Here is a 26,725-nt window from a genome sequence, read left to right as displayed (position 1 = left end):
AAATGTCAGAGGTCAGATTTGAATTCAGAAAGATGAGTCTTCCTGATTCCAAGCCCAGTGCTCTATCTACTGCACGACCTAGCTGCCCTCAAGGGAAAGGATCTTCACCAGCAAAATAAGCACATTCTAGTCATCAAATGAAGCCGACTCATATGTGCCTTATTTGAAACATAGACAAATTGACATTCTGTATCGTGATTCTCTAAGGCAGATCCTCCAGATACTTAAAAAACACAGTGCTGGAAAATTCTTAGTTAAAGTTAGAAGAAGGATTTCTATCATGGCTTTAATCTAAAAGGAAAAGGGGGAAGAAAATGCCTCTGGATAGTGTATTTGACCTCAGTTAGTGCTATGTAAACATTGATTCTTTTCCTAAAAAAGAGGGAAATACTAGAAGTTGCTTATTTACTAAAAAGGACAGAAACTGTATTGTTTTTAAATGACCAGTCATCCTTTTGGCTTTGCCATTTTACAAATGAAGAATGATTAGATACATAAATAGGATTAAAAAAAAACTACACAAACCACCAGGAGATGAGGACCAGGTCACTGCAATAAAGATTTAAGAAACTGAAGTCTTCATGATTGACTCATCACTTAGTTTCCCAAAAAATCAGCAAAAATGAGAGTAGATCTTAGAAGAATTCATATATATATATATCAGAATCCCATCATTCAGAAGCTCCTTGACATAGCAAACCACCTTTCTGCTCCTCTTATAGGGATGTGTTATTCTTCAGGGAGTCACTGCTTCTTTCTGACTTATATCTGGCAGTTTTGTTTGGAGAAAAGCATATACTTGAGGCCAGATTGTGTTGGTTTCTGTTCCAGAGAAAGTTTCCAACACACCTTTATTCCTAAAAGGAAAAAAGAAGACAACCAATAAACACTTCTGATTTTTCCTACTCAGCTATTCTATCTTGATTTTATTACATTTTATTTTTTAAATAAATGCTTTGTTGGGTTTTTAAAATATCCCCATCGCTTCCAAATAATGCTCCCACCCAATAGAACTTTCCCTTAGAACAAACTAATAATGTTAAGTAAAGGAAATCAGGATATTAACTACATCTTACAATGTAAGCCTCATTCCTCCCCTATGGTAATATAATAATAGCAACTAGAACTCACATAGCTTATCAGGTTTGCAAAACATGTTACAAATACTATCTCATTTGATCCTCAAAATAACCCTGTGAAGTAGGTGCTATTATTATCCTCATTTTATAGATGAGGAAACTAAGTCAAGCAGAGGTTACGTGATTTGCCCAGAGTTCCACAAAAAGTAAGTGTCTGAGTTTGGATTTGAACTCAGGTCTTATGGATGCCAAGTCTCACACTCTGTCCACTGTGCCACTTTATGGCCCATCTCTCTGCTGAGAGGTCAGAACATGCTTCACCATTAGTCTTCGGTAGTCACCATTGACCAGAGTTATTTCTTTCAGTGATCTCCTTTATTATTGTGGTCAGTGTGTAAATTGTTCTCCTGGCTCTACTCACTTTGCATCACTTCATATTAGTCTTCCAATTTTCCCTTAACTCTTCATATTTATTGTTTCTTAGGGTTCAATAACACTGAATTAAATTCACATTCAGTTGTTTTTCAGATGCGCCTGAACATGTCAAAAAAAAAAAGCCCTAGTTTTCTCAGCAAAGATACTGGAGTGGTTTGCCATTTTCTTCTCCAGCTCATTTTACAGATGAGGAAACTGAGGCAAACAGGGTTAAATAACTTTCCCAGGGTCATACAGCTAGTAAATGTCTGAGGTCAGATTTAAACTCAGGAAGATGAGTCTTCCTGACTCCAGGCCTGGTATTCTATCCATTGCATTGCCTAGATGCCCTAAATTCACACACCAGAAATTAATCAGCTAGTCTCCAAGCACCTACTTTCCCTCCAGTTCTTTGCCACCACAAAAAAAGTACTTCTATAAGTATTTTTGTATAAACTTTGCTGTCTGTCTTTGATCTCCTTGGGGTACATGCCTAGTAGTGGTAATGCTGAATCAAAAGGTATGGACAGTTCCATGACTTTGCTAAAATAATTCTAAATTGCTTTCCAGAATACCAACTTGGTTTTAAAAGTAGATGTGGTTCCCTGTGATCTGGTGAGGAGTGATTTTTCATAAAGCACAGGCCTGACCACGTCACTTCCATACTCAAATTCCACTGGTTTCTTGTTGGCTCTGACAACTCCTTTGTTTAGTATCTAAAGCCCCTCACCAACTGGAGCCAACCTACCTCTCCAGCCTTATTAAACTTTGCTCTCCTGTATGTACTCTATGGCAAAGGTATGAAACTCAAAGCAGGTATTCCACCCCCTGAAAAAAACCTGAGTCCCCAGAACTAGATTCAAATGGAATTGGCAAATGTTTAACAAAATAAATAAAAAAATACAACGTAGGTAATGTTAATTTGTGATTTCCTAAGTCAATCTGTGACCTGTGGGAATCTGTTTCTATTAATACCACTACTCTATAGTATAGTCATATTGGCATTCTTGTCACATAAGACACTACATTTCCCATCTCTGTGTCTTTATAATGGTTGTCTCTATCCCTAGAATTCATTCTTTCCACATGTCTGTCTCATAGAATCTCTGTTTTTCTTCGAAGCTCAGAAAGTAAAGGCCCTTAAGAGGGTCTAAGTCAAAAGGAAAGGCTTATATATACCTAAATGTTCATAGCAGCACTTTTGTGGCAGTAACAAATTAGAAACAAAGTGGACGTGAATCTATTGGGGAATGGCTGAATAAGTTGTCATATAAGAATATAATGGTATTACTGCAAGATACCAAAGGCCAAAGTCAGAGAAACATGGGAAACCTTGTATGAACTAATAAAGAGTTGAAGAAAGCAGAACCAAGAGAACAATATACATAGTGACCACAATCATGTAAGTGAAGATGACATCAAAAGAAATCAGAACCTAGAGTAATATGATGACAGTCTTGATTCTGAGGACTGGGAAACAGACCATGTCACTTCCAGACTCAAATTCTACTGGCTCCTTATCACTTCTAACACATTTTCTTCCTTTCACTTAAGAAGAGGGATACTACAAATGCAGAATGTTGCATGTGCTGTCACACGTGGTTGATACATCCATTTGTTTTGCTTAACTTTCTCTTTGTTACAAGGAAAGGAAAGATTCAATGCAAGAAGAGGGGCAGGACAAGATTAAAATGTTAAATTGTTATTTGTACAATTTGTTACAATGTTATTTTTTAACAGACAGAAGGCATCTGTAAAACTTCTTAAAAATCAAAACGCCTAATTACCTCCCCTTTTAAAGGTCATAAAACCCAAAGATGAAAAACCTGAGGAGAATCAAAAGGACACAGAAAGTCCCTGAGGTTGGTCCTCAATGTCAAACTCAGAAGTGATACCCTACAAGGAGAAGTAGATAAAAGCTGAACAACGAGATTAAATGGAAAAATTCTAGAACTTTCTAGCCTTCCAAATCAAATGTTAGCTGTATTACTTCATTTTGTGCTCATATGAAGTACTTCAAATTCTTACAACAACAAATACACCTGTATTCTAACATAAGTTAGTTCATTGGAGTTTTCTCTTTAAAAAAAAAATAATAATTCTAGAACCAGATGAGTGGGGTTTGAATGGCACATTTTGCATTTTCTGTGCCAACGTTCTCATCTGTAAATACAGATGAGAACTGAATACATTCGCCCACCGTCAACATCCATGAATTAAAGAAAAAAACAGGTGGGTAAATAACTTACCGGTAATACTCCAGAACAAGTTTTGTTTGGGCCTCATAAGCCTTTAGTCTCTTGGTAACAGTTTCTGGTTTATCATCCTCACGCTGTATAAGAGGTTCTCCAGTAATATCATCAATGCCCTAAAAGGAGGGTCACGAAAGAAAACAATCAGTAGCTTTTTTAAAAAGACAATCATCATCCACCAGTCTGAAACTTAAACCTCTTAGCCATCAAATATGCCACAAGTTCCAAACTACATGCAAAACAATCAAAAACTCACCATCACCCCATGTCTTTCACAATGGAATTGGCCAACAAGACAGAATCAGGGTGCTATGAAGCCCGATGTGATTGTAATACAAAGCTGTCGGCATCACTCGAGAATATTGCAGACTGTAGTTCTGGTAGAAAACCTTTTGTTTCAAAGTGACACTGTTCTAAAGGCTGGGAACCTTGCCTTCCTGACTCTGGGCATATCACCCTTTTCCTTTGCTACTAACATTATACAAATCTCTATTCATCCAACCCTTTGACCCTCAGAGGGAACTTCGGGAAGTATAGGCATGGGTAAACCAATTACCCTTTTCTGTATTCACCCAGTGACCACCCCAGTTCAGGCCTTCATCACCTCTCACCTGGACCATACATAGCCATCCAACTGAACTCCTTTCCTCAAGTTTCCTCCCCACTCCAAGCCATCCTCCACTCAGCTGCCAACATGATTTTTCTACAGCATAGATATGACCATATCCATCCCTCCAACACCACTCAAAGAGCTCCAGTGGCTCCCTATTACCTCCAGGGTCAATTATAAAATGGTCTGTTTTGGCATTTAAACCTCTTTACAATCTGGCCTCTTCCCCTCTTTACAGACTCATCCCCTCTATACACTCTATGTTCCTGCTACCCCAATCTACTTGTTTCCTCACCCATGACATGCCACATCTCCTTCTGGGTCTTTGCATTGGCTCTCTCCCATGCCTCAAAGGCTCTGCCCCTTCACCTCCAGGTCTTACTTTTCCCTGGCTTCCTTCAAAACTTAACTCAAATCCCACCCTCCACAGGAAGCCTTTCCTGGTCCACTCAGCTGCTGATGTCTTTCCCTTTCAAACTGACTTCCATCTTCTCCATAGATATCCTGTATGTTGCTACTTATTTACAAGTTGTCTTGTCCCATTAGAATCTAAGTTCCTTGGGGACAGGGAATCTTTTGACCTTTCTTTGTATCTCCAACACTTAGCACAATACCTGGCATTTAACAAGTATTACATATATGCTTGTTGACTGACACGAAGTACTCTCAGAACAAACCTCTGGAAAAAAGAGCTTGGGTCAAACTTAAGGGTTTCTAAGACTCTGGGGACCATGAGATTTCAGTGCGTGCAATATATGGCACACACTGCACAAAAGGGCTTACCCATACAGAATTGTTAGAAGACTATGAGGCAGCAAAGTGGGATGAAAAGAACATTGAACTAGGATCCAATGACTTAGTCTCGTCTCAGCTCCACCAGGAACTGGCTTTGTGACTTTGGGTAAGTCAAACTCTTGAAGATCAAGTGGTTTGTTTTTTTTTCTCATCTGTGAAAAGTTACTAAACTGTTTATATTCTCTAACCCAATATCATTCTTGGTCCTCAAGGAGGTCAAAGACAGAAGGAAAAGTCCCACAGCTAGGTGGCACAGTGGACAGAGCACTGGGCCTGGAGTCAGGAAGACCTGAATTCAAATCTAGCTTCAAACACTTAAAAAACTGTGAGACCCTGGACAAATCACTTAACTTACTTCTGCCTCAGTTATCTCATCTCTAAAATGGGGATAATAATAGCAACCCCCTCCCAGGGTTGTTGTGATGGGATAATATTTATAAAGTTCTATGTAAATACTAGCTATTTAACAGCTTTAAACTATTCAAGTTTAGAATGGCATTAAGACTTTTTGGAAACTGTATAAACAAAAATATTGATTGTGGTACTTTTTGTGTCAGGAAAAAAAAACCAAGAAAGAAATTGCCCTTAGAGCATGAAAAAAAACAAACCAAAAAATAAATAAAAGTAATAAACCATAAGAAAAGATGAATATGAGGGCTTCAGAGAAATACAGGAAAATTTGCATGAACTGATGCAGAGCAAAGAACTACGAACAACAACAACAGTATTTACATGATGCTTTTACAAACATCTCTTTTGATCTGCACAACAGAACTGGGTAGATGCTATTATTATCCCCATTTTATAGATGAGGGAACTGAGGCAAACCGAGCTTTTTGCTCAGAGGAACTGAGGAAACCGAGGCAAAACAGCAGCTAAGTCACTTGCCCAGGGTCACATAGCTAATAAGTACCTGAGGCAGGATTTGAACTCAGATCTTCTTGAATCCAGCCCTCTATCTGATGTACCACCTAAAATGCACAGTGAGTGAAATTATGTAAATGAAAACAATCAAAGCAAATGAACTCAGATTAAAGGCCAATAATTGTTCCAAAGGACAGATGATTAAATACACTTGCCTCCTCTGGGTAGAGAAGTGGCAGATTGTAGGTCTTGAATGCTATGTACACTGACAAACCATTGTCTATACAGGCTGACTTTGATGAGCTGTTTTTCTTTGTGACGAGGAAGGGTTCTGTATAGGGGAGGAATGGTAAAAAATATTGGGAAATATTTGTGGCTTTAAAAATTATAGGCATTGGGGCAACTAGGTGGTGCAGTGGACAGAGCACTGGCCCTAGAGTCAGGAGGACCTGAGTTTAAATCCAGCCCCAGACACATAACACTCACTAGCTGTGTGACCCTGGGCAAATCACTTATCCCCAGTTGCCTCACCAATAAAAAAAAATCATAGGCATTATTAAAATGAAATTTAAAAAGAAGGTCTTTAACACCCAGTATTCCTAAGAATCTAAATACTCTCATCTAAATACTAACCAGGCCTAGCACTACTAAACCTGGAGATCAGGTACATCCCTATCGGAGTAAGGAAAGACAGTAGGAGGTTACGTGTCTTTAAAACAGAAACATTAAATATCATACACACAGAGATGGTTTTGCCGCAGACAAGCACTCACAATTTTTTGAGGAGGGTTGAATTCAGTGTTGTAAACTCGGCCAGAACTTGGGTGAATCCAGCGAGAGGTGAGACGTTGCTTAATAACCTCAAAGGGTACATTCAGATCAATCACTGTATCTATCTGGTAGACTTTGTCCAGGGCTTCAGCTTGTGGGACAGTCCTGGGGAAACCTTTTTTTTTTTTTAAATTTAAATAGAGAAGAGAAAAAAATATTATTGGATTTCTCACACCCAAAAATTAACCTACCAACTGAAACCCAGTTAAGTTAGCCACAGATACTTGGATAATTTTTCTAAGGCCCATAATTTTGCCTCACATACTTTGTAGTTGTATGATGTTAAACAAGTCACCTACCTCTAAGGTTCATTTCCCTTATCTTTTTCTTTGTTTCTTTCCTTTCCTTTTCTTTTGGAGGCAATCTGAATTAAGTGACTTGCCCAGGATCACAGAGCTAGCAAGTGTCCTAAGGCTGGATTTGAATTCAGATCTTCCTGACTCCAGGGCCAGTGCTCTATCCACTTCACCATCTAGCTGCCCTTCCCTCATCTTTAAAATGGGGGGGAGTGCCAGTAGACCACCAAATTGTCTCTAAGGTCACTTCCAACTCTAAACTATGATCTTATAAACCATAATAAATGTTTATTTATTATTATACTGATCAATGGCACTGAAAAATTATATTGCTCTCATAGGAAAGGTTCTCAATATTCTACCTGCACTCTTTCCTGCTTAAAATTAAAACAACTCTGAGGTACCACATCACACCTTTCAGATTGGCTAATATGACAGAAAAAGAAAATTATAAATGTTAGAGAAGATGTGGGAAAATTCAAATGCATTTTTGATGGAATTGTGAACTGATCCAACCATTCTGGAAAGCAGTTTGGAACTATGTCCAAAGGGCAACCAAACTGTGCATACCCTTTGATCCAGCAATACCACTACTAAATCTGTATCCCAAAGAGATCATAAAAAGGGGGAAAGAACCCACATGTACAAAAATATTGATAGCAGCTCTTTCTGTGGTAGCAAAGAACTGGAAAGTGAGGGGATGCCCATCAATTGGGAATGGCTGAATAAGTTGTGGTATATGAATGTAATGGAATACTATTGTGCCATAAGAAATGATAAGCAGGCAGATTTCAGAAAATCCTGAAAAGATTTACATGAACTAATGCTGAGTGAAGTGAGCAGAACCAGGAGAACATTGTACACAGCAACAGCAACATTGTACGATGATTAACTATGATAGACTTAACTCTTTTCAGCAATACAATGATCCAAGACAATTCCAAAAGACTTGAGATGGAAAATGTTAACCGCATCCAGTGAAAGAACTATAAAGTCTGAGTGCAGATCGAAGCATATTATTTTCATTTTTTTTTGTTCTTTCTTTCTTGTGGTGTTTTCTTTTTGTTCAGATTCTTCTTTCACAACATGACTAATGTGGAAATATGCTTAACATGATTGTACACATATAACCTAAAAAACAACAAAACCTCTTTCCTGTTTAATTATTAACTATAAAGGTAATCTGGCTTTGTACCCCATGGATCACTGGGGTGATTCAGTATAGGAACAGAGTGTTTATCAGAAAGAACGTGAGATTAAATTGCTGAAGGTCACATGGCTAATAAGCATTGGAGCTTATCAAATGCAGGGTTTGGAATTCTTTCCTGACTATAAGAGCAGCCCTCTTTCTACAATATCATCACCTTATAATCCTTCTATCTCCTTTCCTTCTCTCTTGGACTTTCCCCGTGAGTCTGAATGAAATGAGACCTACCCATTCTTTCTAAGGAAATTGTAATACTGTAGATAATCCTCAATTTTCCAATGGATTATTATCCCAAAATTCACCCATTTCAATGAGAAAATATATTCCAAATTCTAGACCTCAAACTCAGACTGCTAGAATGGGCCCCAAGCCAGCCCAGTAAAACCTATTTTACATAAAATATAAAAATAATAGTAACTAGGATTAATATAATCCTTCAAGGGTTGGCATAGCATTTTATATACTTTTGTCCCATTTGATCTTCACAACAACCCTGTGAAACAAGTGCTGAAGCTATTATGTCCATTTTATAGATGAAGAAACTGAAGCTTAGCCTACTCTTTTACAAAGTATGTATATCTTATATGCATAATTTTTTTTTTTACACATCTATACTATTAGTGTATTCCTTGAAGGCAAAGACTGTGGTTTGGGCCTTTGCATAACATCTGGCACAGAATTCGATTTAATCAATCCTTGTTGACTGACTAACTGGCTTGCCCAGGATCCCATAGCTAGTAAGGATCAAGGAAGGTTTAGAATCCAAGTCTGATTCTGAATTCAGCTCTCTTTCCACTACACCAGCACAATTCTATGCTAATAACTCAAATCTTTGCAGCTTTATGGTTCACAAAGCACTTTCCTCACAGCTATTATGTGAGACAGGAAGTATGTGGATTAGTGCTATGAAACCTAACCACCACATGCAATGTCCAGAGGAAAATTCATTCAGGGTTTCACCTGAAATGCTAGAAGCATATTTCTACATCCCCTATTCACTGCTCCCTTGACAGACAGAGAAACAAAGGTTCCTTCACTTCCAAGGTAGGGGATTTCATGGCCCAGGACAAGGGTTAGGGATTAAACAGGGGTCAGGTGCATCAATGAAGAGTTATAGGGGTTCATGGATAAGAATTAAGCTAAAAGTTCTAGAGTGAGGAATGAGAGGAGGTAAGTACTGGAGATGTGGGGTGCACATCACTCTCTTACATTTATCCTCAGCTAAAACTGCCCTTGCTTCTACTTTTCTATGTCCTTTTATTTTTCTAAATCAAAGTTGGTTAAGGAGTCTCCCATGTGCCCACACAGGCCTCTTTACCCACCTCCTTCTTTTCTTCCTCATTAGAAGTAGTTGTGAACCTCCAAAAGCCCAGAAAATATCACTCCAGGAAAAACCCTGGAACAGCAGAACCAGAAGAAAGACGGGGTACAGCAGTCCAGTAGCCCAGGTAGCTTGAGGGATTAACAGGAAAGGCCCCTCTTGTCCTGGGGAAAGGGGAGCAGTACAGAACGAGAAGTGTCCCAGCAAGCTAGCAGAAAGCTCCACCTCAGCATACCAGGAAGAGATCCTGAAACCCAGGTGGTGGAGCAGGCAAAGGGGGAACCTGTGGAAACCAGCTTGGAAAACCACCAGGTGCCTTGGCATACTACAGAAACCAAGTCTCCCAGTGCCTCAGCAAAACTAAGGGAAGCAGCACTCCAAGTGGCCCCAGGCCAATAAATATCCTGCAACATCCATCTGAAAGAAGCTGAAGAAAGTGAAAGGAAAGAAAGGCCTAGGTGAGCAGGAAATCTTCAGGAGTCACACTACCCAAATCTACCCCTAAAGTTCCAGTGTTGCTGATTCCAGCCCAACACCAGGTAAGCTGCCAGAACCCTACAGTCGCCATCTGCCAGCATTGGAGGCCCCAGCACACAAAGCCAGTGACCAGGGCCCTAAACTCCCAATACAAGAAGCGTGGGACAGCGCCCTCTGCTCCCCAGCAGTCTCAAGAGCTCAATCTCTTTAAGGGCCAGGAAATAAGCAAATACCATGAGCAAAAAGAAATGTATGATAAATTCTTATTAAGGGAAGAGTGAAGATCACGGCAGAAATTCTGAAGAGGACCACATTGTCAACAAACCCACATCTGGAACCTCAAAAGGGAATATTTAACTGGTCTGAAGCCCAAAAAGTCTCCTTAGAAGAGCTCAAGGATTTTAAAAGTCAAATGAGAGAGGTAGAAGAAAAAATGGGAAAAGAAATGAGAGGTATGCAAGAGAGAGTCAATAGCTTGGAAAAGGAAGGACAAAAATTAACCGTAGAAAACAGGTCCTTAAAAAATACAATTGGCCAACTGGAAAAAAAAAATACACTGAAGAAAACAAGTCCTGAAAAAATACAATTGGCCAACTGGAAAAAATGGTATACTAAAGAAAACAAGTCCCTAAAAAATGCAATTGGCCAAATGGGGAAGGAGGTACAAAATCTAATAGAAGAAAATAATTTGTTAAAAATTAGAACTAGGCAAGTGGAAGCTAATGACTCTGTGAGAGAGTGAGAATCAGTCAAACAGAAACAAAAGAATGAAAAAATAAATGAAAACAAAATACCTGATTGGTAAAACAACTAACCTGGAAAATAGATCCAGGAGAGACAATTTAAAAATTATTGGTCCACCTGAAAATCACGATGAAGAAAAGAGCCCGGGTAGTATCTTTCAGGAAATCATCAAGGAAAACTGCCCTGAGGCCCTAGAGCCAGAGAGTAAAATATCCATAGAAAGAATCCACCGATCACCTCCTGAAAGAGATCCCAAATTGAAAATGCCAAGGAATATAGTAGCCAAATTCCAAAATTACAAGGTCAAAGAGAAAATACTGCAAGCAATCAAAAAGAAACAATTTAAATATGATGGAACCACAGACAGGATTACACAGGACCTTGTAGCTGCTATATTGAAAGACTGTAGGGCATGGAATATGATATTCAGTAAGACAAAGGAGCTTGGATTACAACCAAGGATCAACTACCCAGCAAAAATGAGCATGATCTTTCAGGGGAAGAGATGGATATTCAACAAAATAGGGGACCTCCAAACCTTCCTGATAAAAAGACCAGAGCTCAACAGAAAATTTGATCTTCAAATACAAGACTCAAGAGAGCCATAAGAAGGCAAATGGGGAGGGGGGTGGCTCTAGGTGGCGAAGTGGATAGAGCACCAGCCCTGGAGTCAGGAGGACCTGAGTTCAAATCTGGTCTCAGACCACACATTTGACACTTACTAGCTGTGTGACCCTGGGCAAATCACTTAACCCCAATTACCTTAAAAAAAAAAAAAAGGTAACTGGGACAGAAAGAAACAACATGTTATTAATAACAGCAAAATGTTTACATCCCTACAAGGGAAGATGACACTTGTAACTCTTGAGAACTGTATTGCTTTATTACACCATGTTAAAAGGGGTATACATAAAGAGGGTGGGTATAAATTGACTTTGATATAATGATTTTTAAAAATCTAATCAAGTGGGTTAAATGGATCCAAGTAAGTGGATTAATCTGTTATAATTAAGAAAATGTACTAAGAGAAAAGGAAAGGAGGAGACAGACAACGGTAAATTACAATTATAGGAAAAGGCACAAAAACCTATTACAGCAGAGGGAGAGAAGAGAGGGAGATGAGCATTGTTTGAACCTTATAACATAATCAGTTAGCTTAATATAATCAGTTAACTTGACCTATAGGCAGTAGGAGGGAAAAGGGGAAAGAAAACGGAAGGGAGATAGAAGGGACGGAAGAAGTAGTAAGGGTAAAGGGGAAGGAAAGGGAGGGAGCTAATAGAAAGGAGGTGGGACTGAGGGAGGCAGTGGTCAAAAGGAAAACACTAGTGAGGAGGGGAAAGGAGAAAGGAGAAAGGAGAAAGAAAAGCATAAACAGGGGAGGAAAAGAGTGGAGAGAAAGACGGATAATAATCATAATTGTGAATGTGACATATGAATGTAATGGAATACTATTGTGCTATAAGAAATGATGAACAGGCAGACTTCAGAAAAACCTGGAAAGACTTGTATGGTCTGATGCTGAGTGAGGTGAGCAGAACCAGGAGAACATTGTACACAGTAACAGCCAAGCTGTGCGATGACTAACATTGATAGACTTAACACTTATCAGCAATACAAGGATCTCAAACATCTCCAAAGGCCTCATGATGGAAAATGTTATCCATATCCAAAGAAAGAACTATGGAGTTTGAATGGAGATTGAAGCATACTATTTGCTATTTTTTTTCTGTTGTGTTTTGTTTCCTCTTTCTTGTGATTCCTCCTATTAGTTAAAATTCTTACCTACAACATCAATAATGTGAAAATATGTTTAATAGGAATGTATATGTGTAGCCTGTATCAGATTGCACACCATCTTGGGGAAGGAAGTCAGGAGGGAGGGGCAGAAAAATTTTAAACTCAAAAGCTTATGGAAGTGATTGTTGATAAATCAAAATAAATTAATTTTTTTTTAGGCAATTGGGGTTAAGTGACTTGCCCAGGGTCACACAGCTAGTAAGTGTCAAGTGTTTGGTCTGAGGCCGGATTTGAACTCAGGTCCTCCTGACTACAAGCCACCTAGCTGCCCCAAAATAAATTAATTTTTAAAAAAATAAGTTAGTTGTGTCTTCCAGGATTAGACTGCTGTGACCATTTTAATAATTCACGATGATCTGACTTTTGAAGAATGAAATTATTTTCTTTAGGCATTTGAAGAAATAATCAATTGCTCTGCTTTTGGCACAGAATGAACTCTAGCAGACTCCCTATGTGGGTTTGAAGCCAGGCTCCATTTGTGTGTGTATTAGAGAGAGAAAGAGAGATAGAGACAAAACAGTCCTTAGGCAAACTTTCTAAATTTTCTGGGCCTTGTTTTTCTTACCTATAAAATGAGGGGAGTTGACTAAGTGACTTATGAAGTCCTCTTTCACTATAAAATCCTATGATCCATCCATCCATTGTATATTTCTAATACAAAATTTGTGGCTGAATTTCATAATACCTTGTCTTTTTCCTTCTTCTGGCCAAGTGGTCTGTAGTACACTCTTATAGCTTCATTTCTTTTTCTCTCTGAATTATCCTTATCATAGATTCTGTCACATAAGTTTATCTTCTTCAGATATATATATATTCATATATACATATATAATACATTATAACATTAATATAGTATTATACCATTACATACTATATTCTAATACTATATTTCTTTTATTCCTTTTGAATGAGGTATGATTGGAATATGACTATCCCATTTCATCAAATCTCATTGATATCAATGAAGTTGAATTTATCTCTTTGTGATAAGATCTCCAATTTGCTTTGCTTGTTACCTATCCTTTGTGCATCTGCACCTAGGCATCTGAAGACTTGAGTTTTATTGTGAGATCTCTTCTTGGATATTTTCTCTTATGAATTACTGATCTCCTCTGTTGATACCACTTTGTGGTATCTAGCTTGGTGGATATACGTGGGCAGTTTTCTTTCTCTTCTTCCATTTTCATTTTAAGCCCTTTTGACCAGATTTGCAAGGTTCCAAACAAATATATTCTTACTAGCTCTTCAAATCAATTAATCAGTCAACAAGAATGTATTAAGAACCTATTATATGAATGACTGAGGATACAAAGACAAAAGTCAAACAATTCCTGCCCTCAAGGGACTTATATTCTATTCTAATGGAAAGATAATATGTACAAATAAGTATATATAGGACATATATAAGCCACATATAAGTCATAAACCTAAATCCTATTTTCAGTGACCATGTTCTTAACCAGAAGTTTGCTTTCCAAACCCTCCTTTCTTTCAAAGTTTCTACTTTTAACTGACAACGGTATAAAGATCTTACTTATGTCCCTCAAGTCTGCAGTTTCTTGCCAGAGACTTCATCCATAAGGTCTAGGTTCTTTTTATCAATATCATCAGTATCCCACATGAATCAGGAATGAGTAATAGTATTAAGATTCAACACCTCTCAGGAAGTTCCCTGTCGTTCTAGATACATGTTAACCACACCTTAGTACCCCTTAACAGATAACCATCAATCACCATGACTTTCTTGCCTTCTGCCTTTGAATAATCCCTCACTGGATAATCTTTCACATGATGGCAGCTATGGATCCGTCCAATAATTGCTTGGACCACCAGAAAGAAGCCACTTCTTTTTCAGATGGTCCAACTTGGTCATCTACAAAAATAGCCTCAAATTTGTTACAGATCTTAACATCTGGCAGTTCTTCCATCTTTTGTGTCCCATTCTTCCATTCTCTGAACTTCTGGTACAGGGTAAGCTACTCCTCAGCCTCTTCCATGTCTTTGTTTCTTCTTTGTTTTCCTTTTGAAGCATGTGGAATATTTTCCTGGAATACTTCATTCTCCCTCACAAGCTAGAGCAGAGACATATGTCTCCAATCATTTCCAACTTGCATATTATACATGCATAGGCATTACTTGACTTTGGCAGAAACAGAAGCATAGCACCCTCCTTGTTGGTCACTTCATAACATTCGCTTCCCTTTAAACTTCCTAGAAATAGGTTCCATGCTGCTCTGTTATTCTTGTGGCAGCTTACTACTCAGGAAATGTGCTTAATCTGTCTTGCCTGGTACTCATTATATTACATGATACTTTGTTTTATACCTCTCATGTACTTATCATGCAAGTTATTATATGTTATAGACATCTGCATTTGTACCTCATCCCACATTATATGAAGGCATAAACTGTGTCTGGCCTAAACTCTATATCCATCAAGGGCTAACACAAAGTTCTTTCAGCTCTAAGTACCTAAATATTGAATGAATTAGTAGCTAGAGCAGCAGAGAACAAAGGGCTAATTCATTCTATAATCTTGGGCATATCCCTTCATTTCTCTGGGCCTTGATCTTCTCATCTCTAAAATAAAAGTGTTTAACTAGGACATCTCTTAATATTCCTTCCAGCTCCAACTTTCTATGATCCTATTAAAATGTCTGCTGACTCCAGTGGGGACCCATCTAGGTGGGCAAATTTGATTCTTCTTGGATTTCCCCCAACTCATTTGTATCTCTCCATTGAAAAAAGGAAAAATGAAAAAGGATTGAGGTTGAAATAGCCTGCTCAAAAATGTTCATTTGTTTAGGTTCTGGTTTTGACCAGCACCTGTGAAATTTAGTCAGTGGGGGAACAGCTAAGTGGTGCAGTGGATAGAGCACTGGTCCTGAAGTCAGGAGGACCCGAGTTCAAATGCGGCCTCAGACCAAGCACTTGACACTTACTAGCTATGTAACCTCATGTCACTTAACTCCAATTGCCTTAAAAAAAAAACCACACACACACAAAAAAGAAACCCCCCCAAAAAATAAAAAAAATAAGAAATTTAGTCAATGGGTTCACTTACCATCCAATAACCAGCTATAGTGAGCTAGATTTTTCAGTTCATGGAGGGCCAGCCGGGTCATGACATCATCTGGTATGAGTTTTCCCTGATCAATGAAGGTCTTGGCAAGCACACCAATTTCTGCAGGAGAAATAAACCAGAGAATCGGTTAAAATTAGTCAAAGCTTGTTTTGATGCCCTCCAAAACCACAAGTGGCTTGATTTGGCAGACAAGGCCTCTGGGAAAGCCTAATATTATCAGTCTCCACAAAAGATTCAGTTTGCTAGAATAAATCCAATCCTAATCTTGTTTCTAAGTACTACTTAATATGTATATAGAGATATTCTAGTCCTCTAATTCAAGGTATTCATGAAAAAGTAGAAAGAGTACTTGACTTGGAATCAGAAAACCAGAATTCATATCCTCACAGCTTCCTTGAGCAAGGTACCTAACCTTTCTGAGTCTCAGTTTCTTCATCTGTAAAAATGACAATGATACTTATACTAACTACCTCAAAGGGTTGTTTGTATGAATGAAATGAGATAATGCCTCTGAAGCACTTTGTAGCCATAAAGCACTAAAGGCAAGTTTGCACAGTACAATTCAGAATGAATAAGTAGCCATCGTCCCATCTTCCATTAACATTTTCCTCCAAAGCTTCAGAGTGGTATGAAGATATCCTTAGAGGTTATGTCAATATAATAAAAGCTCAGGAAGGTCCTACCAAGCTAGAAACAAAAGATCCAACTGAGCGACAGACTGTGGGTCAGTCTTCCAGGTATCATGAGTGGTAAGTTTGGAAAGGAATGTTACCTGAAGAAAGATTGGTCAGCAGATGAAGACTTCCTTTGTTGGTTATAAAACTGAAAATTGATTTTAATTCTATTTTGCTAAGACTTAATCAAGCTAGATTTAATATTCTCTTTAGTGGTTCCTTCCTGTTGTAAACTTCACCATTACCCGCACCCTGGAGAAACTTACCTATAGGTCAAGTTTTTGTCCTTTAATTGCCTCCACCTTTGTAGCTCTACCCTTCACCCACTTTCCAGAGAAACCTGGTTAACCTGAAAGTCAAATCTCATCATTTTAAACTATTGCAGCAACTTCCATTGCCTAAAGACTAATCTCATAGCCCAGGAACCTTTGTCTTGTAGTAACACATTTTAGCTGTGGTCAAGTGGAGTTTCAGAAGGGGAGGTCCAAATGATATAATGTCAGTCCTGACTATGTCATCAATAGCCAATAAGAAGAAGAAGCACCTTTGTTGCTTAAGATCTTGCTCTGTTATCTTGCTAATTGGTTTTTTTTAAGACCCAGTCAGCCCTCACTCAAGATATTTGGTCATTGAGACATGCCATTGACCCCATTTATTGATAAGTGCTAGCCTTACTAACAAATGGATGGTGTTTGGAATTTTGTCTCTCAGAATTTCTCTCATAATATGATCATAGTAACTTATAAAACTAAGGCACAAAATTGTAATTTGTGTCAGTGGGAAGAAGACTGATGAAAGCAAGGATCTTGTGAAGAAGCATAAATGACCTTGTATCCAAATTCAGTTAAGTTTTCAACCAGCTAAATACTCTGCTCTTTGATGAATTCCTGAAGGGAATTTCAAGAGACCCCCCCCCCCCCACGCCCAAAATCTTTTCAGTTAGAGCTTCAAGGTGTTAATTCAGACAGACCTCAGAGTACACAATTCAGCAAAAAAACATACCCACAAATTTTCATTTCTGTCATTTTCCTTCACATTTACATATATGGAAAGCTTTGACTGCCTGAGACAATCCACCCTTCATTTTAACAGTGGTTTGTAAACTTTGCTCTGAGGAGTTAGGAAGTTTTCGGCTAGCTTGCTTAAAACTCTTTTTTAAAAATCTGTTTTAAAAAATACATAACCTGGGGCAGCTAGGTGGCAGAGTGGATAGAACACTGACCCTGGATTCAAGAGGACCTGAGTTCAAATCCAGCCTCAGATACATGACACTTACTGGCTATGTGACCCTGGGCAAGTCACTTAACCCCATTGTCTAACAAAAAAAAAGATTAAAAAATACATAACTTTAACTGATGAAGGATCACAAATCTCCTTTGAGTCTCTATGAGTGAATTATTCAATGAACTATAGTTCCTTAAAATTTGACTGTATTCATTATATATAGATACAGTGATTTACATTTATTCTGATATAGCTATATGGTTTTAAGATTTGCAAAGTGCTTTACAAATATCTCATTTTATCCTCAAGAGAATCATGGGAGGTAGGTGATATTATCACCATTTTACAGATGAGGAAACTGAGGCAGACAGAGGTTAAGTGACTTGGCCAAGGTCAAAATGCCAAGTAAATATCTGAGGTCACATTTGAATTCAAGTCTTCACAACTCCAGGTTCAGCAATCTATCCACTGCTCCACCTAGCAGCCCTGGAGGAGGATACTAAAGCTAAAAGGACTAAAAAAGCCCATGCCATATACTGGCAGATCTGGACTTTTAAGCTGTGCAGACAGTACAGGACAGAGGTGAGGAGAGAGAGACAGAGAGACAGAGAGACAGAGAGACAGAGAGACAGAGAGACAGAGACAGAGACAGAGACAGAGACAGAGACAGAGACAGAGAAAGAAAGAAAGAAATATCTGTTCAGCAGCTTCCTATAAAGTCATCTTCCTGGGAGATCACAGTAAGTGTAATGGGTTATTGTTTCATGTTTTAAGTATTTGTTATGAGGGGCAGCTAGATGGTACAGTAGATAGAGCACCAGCTCTGGAGTCATGAGGACCTGAGTTCAAATGTGACCTCAGACTAGCTGTGTGACCCTGGGCAAGTCACTCAACCAATTGCCTCACCAAAAAGCCAAAAAAAAAAGTACTTGTTAAGTACATTTTTTAAAGAATGTCTTTTGTGGTAGGAAATAAATAGCTGCCTCATCCCCCAACATCTACTTTGTACACTGAGTACATTTTCTAGAAGGGATTTTGTTAATCCTTTTTAGGGGATTTTAACCTTTAACCTTTAACATTAGCTATCCCTAAATTGTTCAAAAGGTTTTCCCAAGAACTCCTGAATGGGGGGGGGGGGGCAGAGCATGCAAAAAAACTGTAATCTTTATACTGGGGAGAAGCCCTCTCAGGATTGGATCCAAGTCTTGCTTAAGTGTAGAGATGGAGCACTTCATGGAAGAGAACACAGCCCTTCCCTGAAGGCTCAAAGGCTGTGCCAGCACTGCACAAGGTCTGGCAGGCCCTAAGATGTTAGGAAAGTTTTAAGCATGGGCCCAATGATAGATTTCATATCAACTGACTGAGGACAAGATTGGTCCTACAGCCAACAAGCATTATTAAGTGCTTACTGTATGCTAGGTACTGTCCTTAGTGCCTGGGTAGTTAGGCACTAGCTACCACATTGGCTGCAGCATGAAGAATTTTTCAGTCACAACAACTCTTTTTTTCTTTTTTCTTTTTTCTTTTTTTTTTTTTTTTTTGGTGAGGCAATCGGAGTTATGTGACTTGCCCAGGGTCATACAGCTAGTGAGTATCATGTGTCTGAGTCCAGATTTGAACTCAGGTCCTCTTGACTCCAGGGCCAGTGCTCTATCCACTGTGCCACCTAGCTGCCCCCACAACAACTCTTGAAGACAATTTATCAAGTCAGAAAATGGCTTTGGTGGTAGAAGTATCCAGAACGATAAAATCAGAGTTTCTTCAAGTGTGGCTTAAACATTTTTTTTTAAGTTTTCAACTTGAATTCAAAGCCTTTCAAAGTTTGAGACCAGCCATGGTATACACAATAAGTACTTGGTGACTTATAATCTGAAATGACTTTTAGAATAAATAGGTTCAAGGCGGGGGGGGGGGGGAAACAGAAATATATGTGTGTTATTTTCCTTTTTTCTTTAATTTATGAGTAGGTTGGGGTGAGAGAATGACCCATTGGTTAATAAATAACCCCTGACTAAATTTTTTAAAAATTATGAAGCTTGGTGGCACAGTGGCTAGAGTGTCAGATCAGGAGTTGGGAAGTCTTAAATTTAAATACTGCTTCAGATACTAGCTGTGTGACCCTGGGCAAGTCACTTAACCTTGATTGACTTCTGTTTCCTCATCTGCAAAATGAGGATAATAGCACTTACTTCCTATGGTTCTTCTCAGGATAAAATGAGATAATATTTGTAAAGGGCTTTGCAAATCAGTTGTTATTTTTGTTATCGAAATTTAACTCAGTACAAGAAGTTAATTTTTTGCAGTTATAAGCACAAGCAAAACAGATAGTAGGAGTGTCAAATAGTCAACATGCATATTTTGGAGTTAGGGGAAAAAGAGAAGATAAATGCCCAATTTTGAGAACAATTATAAGAAATTTCAAATTTAGAACAGCTCATATTTTTATTCCCTTTTAAGATTTACAAAGGACTTTCCTCACAAAACCCCTGTAAGATATAAAACTCAGGTATTAATGTCCCCATTTTACAAATGAAGAAACTGAATCCCAGAGAGAGAATCACACAGATTGTGTTGCAAGCTTGGCTCTAACTTTAGCCTTCTTACTCTAATTTCAGCTGGAACTGGAACCCATTTCTCCTGGATCAAAGACAAGCACCATTCATTCCACCATAACACACTGACTACATACTTAGCTTTATATCTCTTCCACGGTGACTAGTATCAAACATTTATTAAGCACTCACCATATGCCTAGTATTGAGTATGGAAAGACAAAAATTAAACAGTCCCTACCCTCATCGAGGAGCTTATATTCTATTGGAAACACAACATATATGCAGATAATTATATACCAAAATAAATCAAAAATAAGAAGGCAGTAGAAGCTAGGGGGATCATGAAAGGCTTCATAAAGAAGGTAACATGTAAGCTGGGCTTTGAAAGAAGCTAGGTATTCTAAGAGGCAGGGGTAAAGATGGAGAGCATTCCAGGCATGGGGGGCACAGTCAAATACAAAGGCACAGAGATGGGAGATGTAGATGGAGTATTATGTGTAAGAAAATGGCCAGTTTGGCTTTAGCACAGAGTATGGGAAAGGGAGTAATGTCTTATAAGGTGATCGAGGTCTTTGGGACTAATTCCAAGAGTCATAGAAGTGATCAGGTTCTAGTTACCAGAAGCAGCTAGGTGGCTCAGTAGATAGTGCACTGGGCCTGGAGACAGGAACACCTGAGTTCAAATCCAGTCTCAGACACTTACTAACTGTGTCACTTAACCTCAGTTTGCCTTGATCCAATGGAGATGGAAATGGCAAACCACTCCAGTATCTTTGCCAAGAAAACCCCACAACCAATATTGGTGTGTTATGGGCCACAGGGCCATAAAGAGTTGGACACAACTTTTGCCAAGCAAACTTAAAGGAGAAATGCTTCTAAGAACACTATTAACTCAATATACAAGTAAAAAAGTGATGACAAAAGTCATTTTTAATAAAAAAAAAATCATCTACTTAGGAAATGAATCTTCCTAAAAGGAGGTTTCCCCTCTTAATTATAATAAATATTAATAACAATAATGGTAATGATAACAATAATAACACAGGGCTGGCCTATCATTTACCTCATTTCTACAAAGAGAAACCATACCTCAGTGGGTCATAAAAGCCAAAAGAAGGCTACAGAGGACATGGCTGGAAAGGTAGAATGGAGCTGGGATGTGAAGGATTTTATATACTGGGTCCAAGAGGCAATAAGGAGCCACTGGCATTTATTGAGTATGAGAGTGACATGATCAGACCTACGCTTACAAGACTTGAAAAATAGCTGGATATGGGGTGTGAGGAAAATTGAGGAAGGCTCCAAGCTTGTGAACTTGGGTGACTAAAAGGATGAAGGTGCCCTTGACAGAAAAAGGAAGTTCGGAAGAGTGGTTGGTTGGCAGGGAAGGATAATGAGTTCTGTTTCGGATATGTTGTTTGAAATATGGAAATTACGATTATAATAATTATAATAATATACAATTATTATTATTAAATCACACACTAAGGTGAGTCATTTTAGAAAATCCAATTTGAAAGATTAAGAAAGGTAAAAGGACAGATTTCAGAACTGTACCAGCTGAGTTTGAAGTTGGAGTGATAGATACCAGAGCTGCTATGAGAAATATGTCTACCTGCGCAGAGGAACAGAAAAGCAAAGCAGTCACTCTGTGGATCAACTAGTTTGGCTTAGGCTTCATATCCATAATCAGCAAAACCTTGTGTATCAACTCATTTTAGGGGAAGAAGAGGTAGAAGAAGGTTCAACTCAGAAGATGCATTAATCAAGGTATTTTTATCGACAGTTCTTAAGATGGAGTAAGTACAGCAACTAGGTGGAGTTGTGAATTACTCTGAATACAAGGGTTTTCCCACTCACACACTTTCCTGGCAGGTTTCTACAGGTTTGTGCCCATACATCCCCCAGATATTAACTGCATTGGTGGGAGGCTGTGACTCAGGTTTATCTGTGGATAGTGATGCATATATTAGTTATGCACTACTTGAACATGTGAATATGTGATATTATCCATTTATTTTGCCTTATTTTTAAGCAAATAATTATTTTTAAAATCTAAAGGTGTCATTATTTTGAGTGGCTCACTATATAAATAGAAATTCATTAGTAGGGGGTCACAGGTGCTATATTGTTGGGGAGTATATTTCGTTTTAACAAGATTACCCCTGAGAATTTGAGTAAAATCGAATGTTAACGGTTTCATGGCTCTTCTCCTGGAGCCTAGACCTGCTAGTATGATCAAATGTTGAAATAATTCAGTCAGCCCAGAGAGTAAACAGGGAGGCATGTGACTAGGTCAAAAGTATAAAATGCTACCAGTAAAAGTAGCCACCCCATATACCTATTACATAAACATAAACCTATTACATCAATAAATGTTTGTTAATCTCACACAGACAAATACACACACACACACACACACACACACACACTTCAGGTTTGGTTAAAATCCATGCTATGGCTAAAATCCCAGAGGCTAGTGTGAGTTCAAGCTTTGTAACAAGATAAACACAATGTTTTCATGTCATACTATCCACCAAGTGTGTATTGAACTTCCCTACCATTTATGACCTATAATAACATCTGAAATAATGCCACCACAAAGTCTCCTTCAAACACTATCATCTATCTTCTATCTTTCCATGGAAAGAACTGGTCATAGTTTTCCACTGGTTATTTTTTCAGGGTGAAGACTCTATCTGGCATCCTTAAGCTGGTTAAAAATGTTCAGTCATTTTCAGTTGTGTCCAACTCTTTGTGACCCCATTTGGGGTTTTCTTGGCAAAGATACTGGAGCCATTTGCCATTTCCTTCTCCAGCTCATTTTATAGATGAGGAAACTGAGGCAAAGAGGGTTAAATGACTTGCCCAGGATCACACTGCTTGTAAGTGTCTGAGGCTGAATTTGAACTCAGGTCTTCCTGACTCCAGGTGTGGCATTCTATATACTGAGCCACCTGTTCCCAACCCCCTTATTTCAGTTGGATTTCTAATTTTGTTAATTTTTTAAAAGAAGAAAAAAAAAAAAAAGCATGATACCACAAAAGGTCCTAAACCAATCACCTCAGCTTTGCGGGTCTGCCTGAAGTCATATCCCCAATCATTTACAATCGTGCTTCCAGGCTGGAAGCCTCTTAAAAATTTCTTTCTACTCTCTTCCCCTGCTCTTTATAACCCAACTCAGCTCGTTGAAGTGAGTACCCTAAAGAGCTACTTAATTATTTCAAATCATTACATAAAAAAATTAAGCAATTGACATTATTAACCAATAACCCAACTAACCAACAACTTTTCTGAGGAGTTGGATTCACTTGGAGGACTTAATGATTAAAAAAGTAACCAATCTCCACAATAGAATTATCTTTTTAAAGCAAAATACAGGGTGTCCCAAAAGTCTTAGGGCAGTTTCAAATTTTAGTGGCTTAAAGCGACACTAAGACTTTTGGGACTCTCTGTATGGAAGAATAAAAGGGCAGATAATTCATTTGAGGGCCAAAGAACATTGGGCCCTGACTGGGTATGTGAAAATACTTTGAAAACAAGTAGATGCTCATTGAGGAATTTCTAAACAAATTGGGGTACATAGCCTATTACTGCACCATAAGAAATTATGAAAACAATTAATACAGAGAAGCATGGAAAGATTTTACAGAATCTGATACAGATTCTGATGCAGTGAAGTAAGCAGAGGCAAGAAAACATCCATGATGACAACAATGTAAATATTTAGCAAAGAATAACAACAAAACAATAAAAGAGAGTGTTGCAAAATTACAAAGAACAAATATAGCTTCAAAGGAACGCTCCACTACTTTACAGAAACCAGAGGTCCACAGGTATGGTATAGTGCATATATTGTCAGACTTTTTTTTTTTTTTGATGTATTAATTAGCTGTTTTACTGAGGTTTTTTCCTCTTCCTCTTTTTCTTTTCTTTAAAAACATTATTTGTTTATATAAGATAGTTCTCTGGGAGGAAGTAGGAGAGAGATGCTTGGAGAAATTTTGGTAGTATAAATAATTTTAAATTTCAGTTAAAAAACTTAAAGGAATTGATTTGAAAACTTTGATGTGCTGAATATCAATATAAGCCATTAGTCAGAATAATATCAGGAGCACACCAATTAGATCAAGAAAGCTGGCCCTTAGGGCCAGCTAGATGGTGCAGTGGATAGAGCACCCGGCCCTGAAATCAGGAGGACTTGAGTTCAAATGGCCTCAGACAGATAACATTCACTAGCTGTGTGACTCTGGGCAAGTGACTTAACCCCAATTGCCTCACAAAAAAAAAAAAAAAAAAAAAAAAAAAGTTGGCCCTTTTCTCTGTAGAGTTAAGATTTCTTTAGGGTAGGACAAAGCCTTCATAAACACAAATTATGCCTCAAGAGGTAAGTCCTAGAGGTAGACAAAAGCACAAAGAGATTAAATAACCTACTGAGGTCACACAGCAAGGATCTGAGGAAGGCTTTAAATAACACTCTATCTGCTCTACCAAGACAATAAACTTAAGTGTCAAAAGTGAACTAGGAACCCTGGTTGGTCTGATTCTGCCTCTAAATGGAAACCCAGCTGAAAAAAGCTTGAATTGCAGTTCTGCACTGGGGAAAAAATCATTTAGAGGAACTTTTGGTTGTTTGCAGAATTTGGCCACAGGAACAAAACAAGTTTTTTTGGGGAAAGTATCAAGGAAAACAGCTTCCCTTGATCAAAAAGCCTCCCGGAAATTCGGAGGCAAGTTTTTGACTGCGAAGACGATGTTGAGGGGGTGGGAGAACCCAACAAGAACCAAATGAACCAAAACAAAAGCACCCAAACCTAAAATTGAGGGGAAATTCAGATTAGTTTGCTCCCAGGGCCATAAATGGAAAAAAAAAGAAAAAGAGAAAGGGAGAGAAGGAGGGTGTGGTGGCTAGACGAATGTACTAAAACATGTTTAGTACGTTTTATAACCCGGATTTCCAGGAATGAGAGCACAAGAAAGATTAACCCCTTCGGGAGTGGTAGTCACGGCTGAACAACTTTCTCAAAGACCGCGAGGAAATGGTTTTCAAATTTATTGGAGAGAGCAAAAAGCGTTTTCTAAAACTCCAAACCTGGCCTCAGACACTTACTAGCTGCGAGAACCTGGGCCAAGCCACTTAACACTGTTTGCCTCAGTTTTCTGATATGTAAAACAAGGTAGAGAAGGAAATGGCAAACCACCCCAGTATCTTTGACAAGAGAACCCCAAAGGAGGTCCCGAAGAATCCGACCCGACTGAAAAATGACTGAACAACAACCAAAAAAAACTCCAAAGGTTTCTTCACACCACCTCTAACTCCTTTCTCTCCTAATATAGGGAGTGGGAGTCTTCTTTGTGGTAGTCAAAGGGAGAAAAAGAAATTTTCCATTGCTGTCGAGGCCTGGCAGAGGTTCAAGGAAAAGTAAATTATTGTAAACTAAGGCGATACTCGGTCCGATCCCCCACACACCCTGGGAACCGGGGGAGGCCAATCGTTTCCCTAGGAGGGAGGGCAGAAATGACTAGGGGAAGTAATCTGTCTCTGGTTCGCGAGCGAGGTTATTATCCTTCCGAGTGCTAAACAAAGGGATTGTGTGCCCACGTGTAAGACCCATAGATTTAGAGTTAGGAGGGACCTTAGAGAACTCCATTTCATTTTACTGCGGAGGAGGTGTTAAGTGAGCGCCCTAGGCGTTAAGGGATAGGCCAAAGGTCACTCAGGCCCACTTGAGTGCTAGTGCGAGGCTAAGCGCTAGGGGGTGGGGTGTGGTAAGGGAAAAGACAAAGTTCAGATCAGATCTGGTCTTTGTCCTCAAAGTACATACCATCTAATAGGAAGATAAAGGTGTTAACAGAGATACCTCGCGTGGAGTATTTCAGCTAAGTGACATACTGTAATGGAAACAATACGCCACCCCTCTCCAAGAGAGAGGAGAGAGGGCACCGTCCAGCGTTCTGTAAGTCAAATATTGCCCCAGACCCAGCCTCAGACTCCAGGCTCGGGGTGTGGGTGTTGTAGACAGAGTTTTTGTACTGGGAAACAGGGGATAGGGGCCCGTGGAACGGAGGGTCTGGAAGTGGGGAAGGTAGTAGGAATGGTGAGGATCTGCTCCTCCTGGGTCTCCCACCTGTTCCCTTATTCATGTTGTCCCGGAGCAGGTCCCCGCTGGAGAGATGCTTCAAAGCGAAGTGTTTGATGATGCGAGAGGACACGGTCCCCTTGCCAGAGCCGGGGGGCCCCATGATCACGGCCCGCAGGAGAGCGCGCCCTGTCGACCCCATCTCTGCCAACCAGTCTAAACGCTCAGCCCCTGAGTTAAGTCCAGTAGGAACCGGGCACCAGCTTCTTCTGCCCGCCCTTGCGTGGGCCAGCCTAGTTCAGCAGTCACTCCGGTGCATCTCAACAGCCGGGGGTGGCACAAGCTGCAAGCAGAATCCCTGACTGCAGCAACAAGGGCAGGCTGAGGTCTGGGTGGCTCTAACGCTATTAAGTTAGT

General features: G+C 39.1%; 1 protein-coding gene across 1 annotated transcript; it reads right to left on the bottom strand.

The window, feature by feature from the left end:
- Positions 1-429: 429 nt before the first annotated feature.
- AK3 (adenylate kinase 3) lies at positions 430-26,725 on the bottom strand. The gene is made up of 5 exons (XM_027862988.1): positions 26,357-26,725; positions 15,755-15,874; positions 6,788-6,960; positions 3,743-3,861; positions 430-857 (listed from the first exon to the last, which is right to left on the bottom strand). The coding sequence occupies exons 1-5, from the start codon at positions 26,508-26,510 to the stop codon at positions 737-739; spliced, it is 687 nt and encodes a 228-aa protein (XP_027718789.1). The 5' UTR covers positions 26,511-26,725; the 3' UTR covers positions 430-736.

This window comes from Vombatus ursinus, unplaced genomic scaffold (genome assembly GCF_900497805.2).
Source record: "Vombatus ursinus unplaced genomic scaffold, bare-nosed wombat genome assembly UNPS02014770.1, whole genome shotgun sequence".
Lineage (NCBI taxonomy): Eukaryota > Metazoa > Chordata > Mammalia > Diprotodontia > Vombatidae > Vombatus > Vombatus ursinus.
This window is presented reverse-complemented; position numbering and strand designations above follow the sequence as displayed.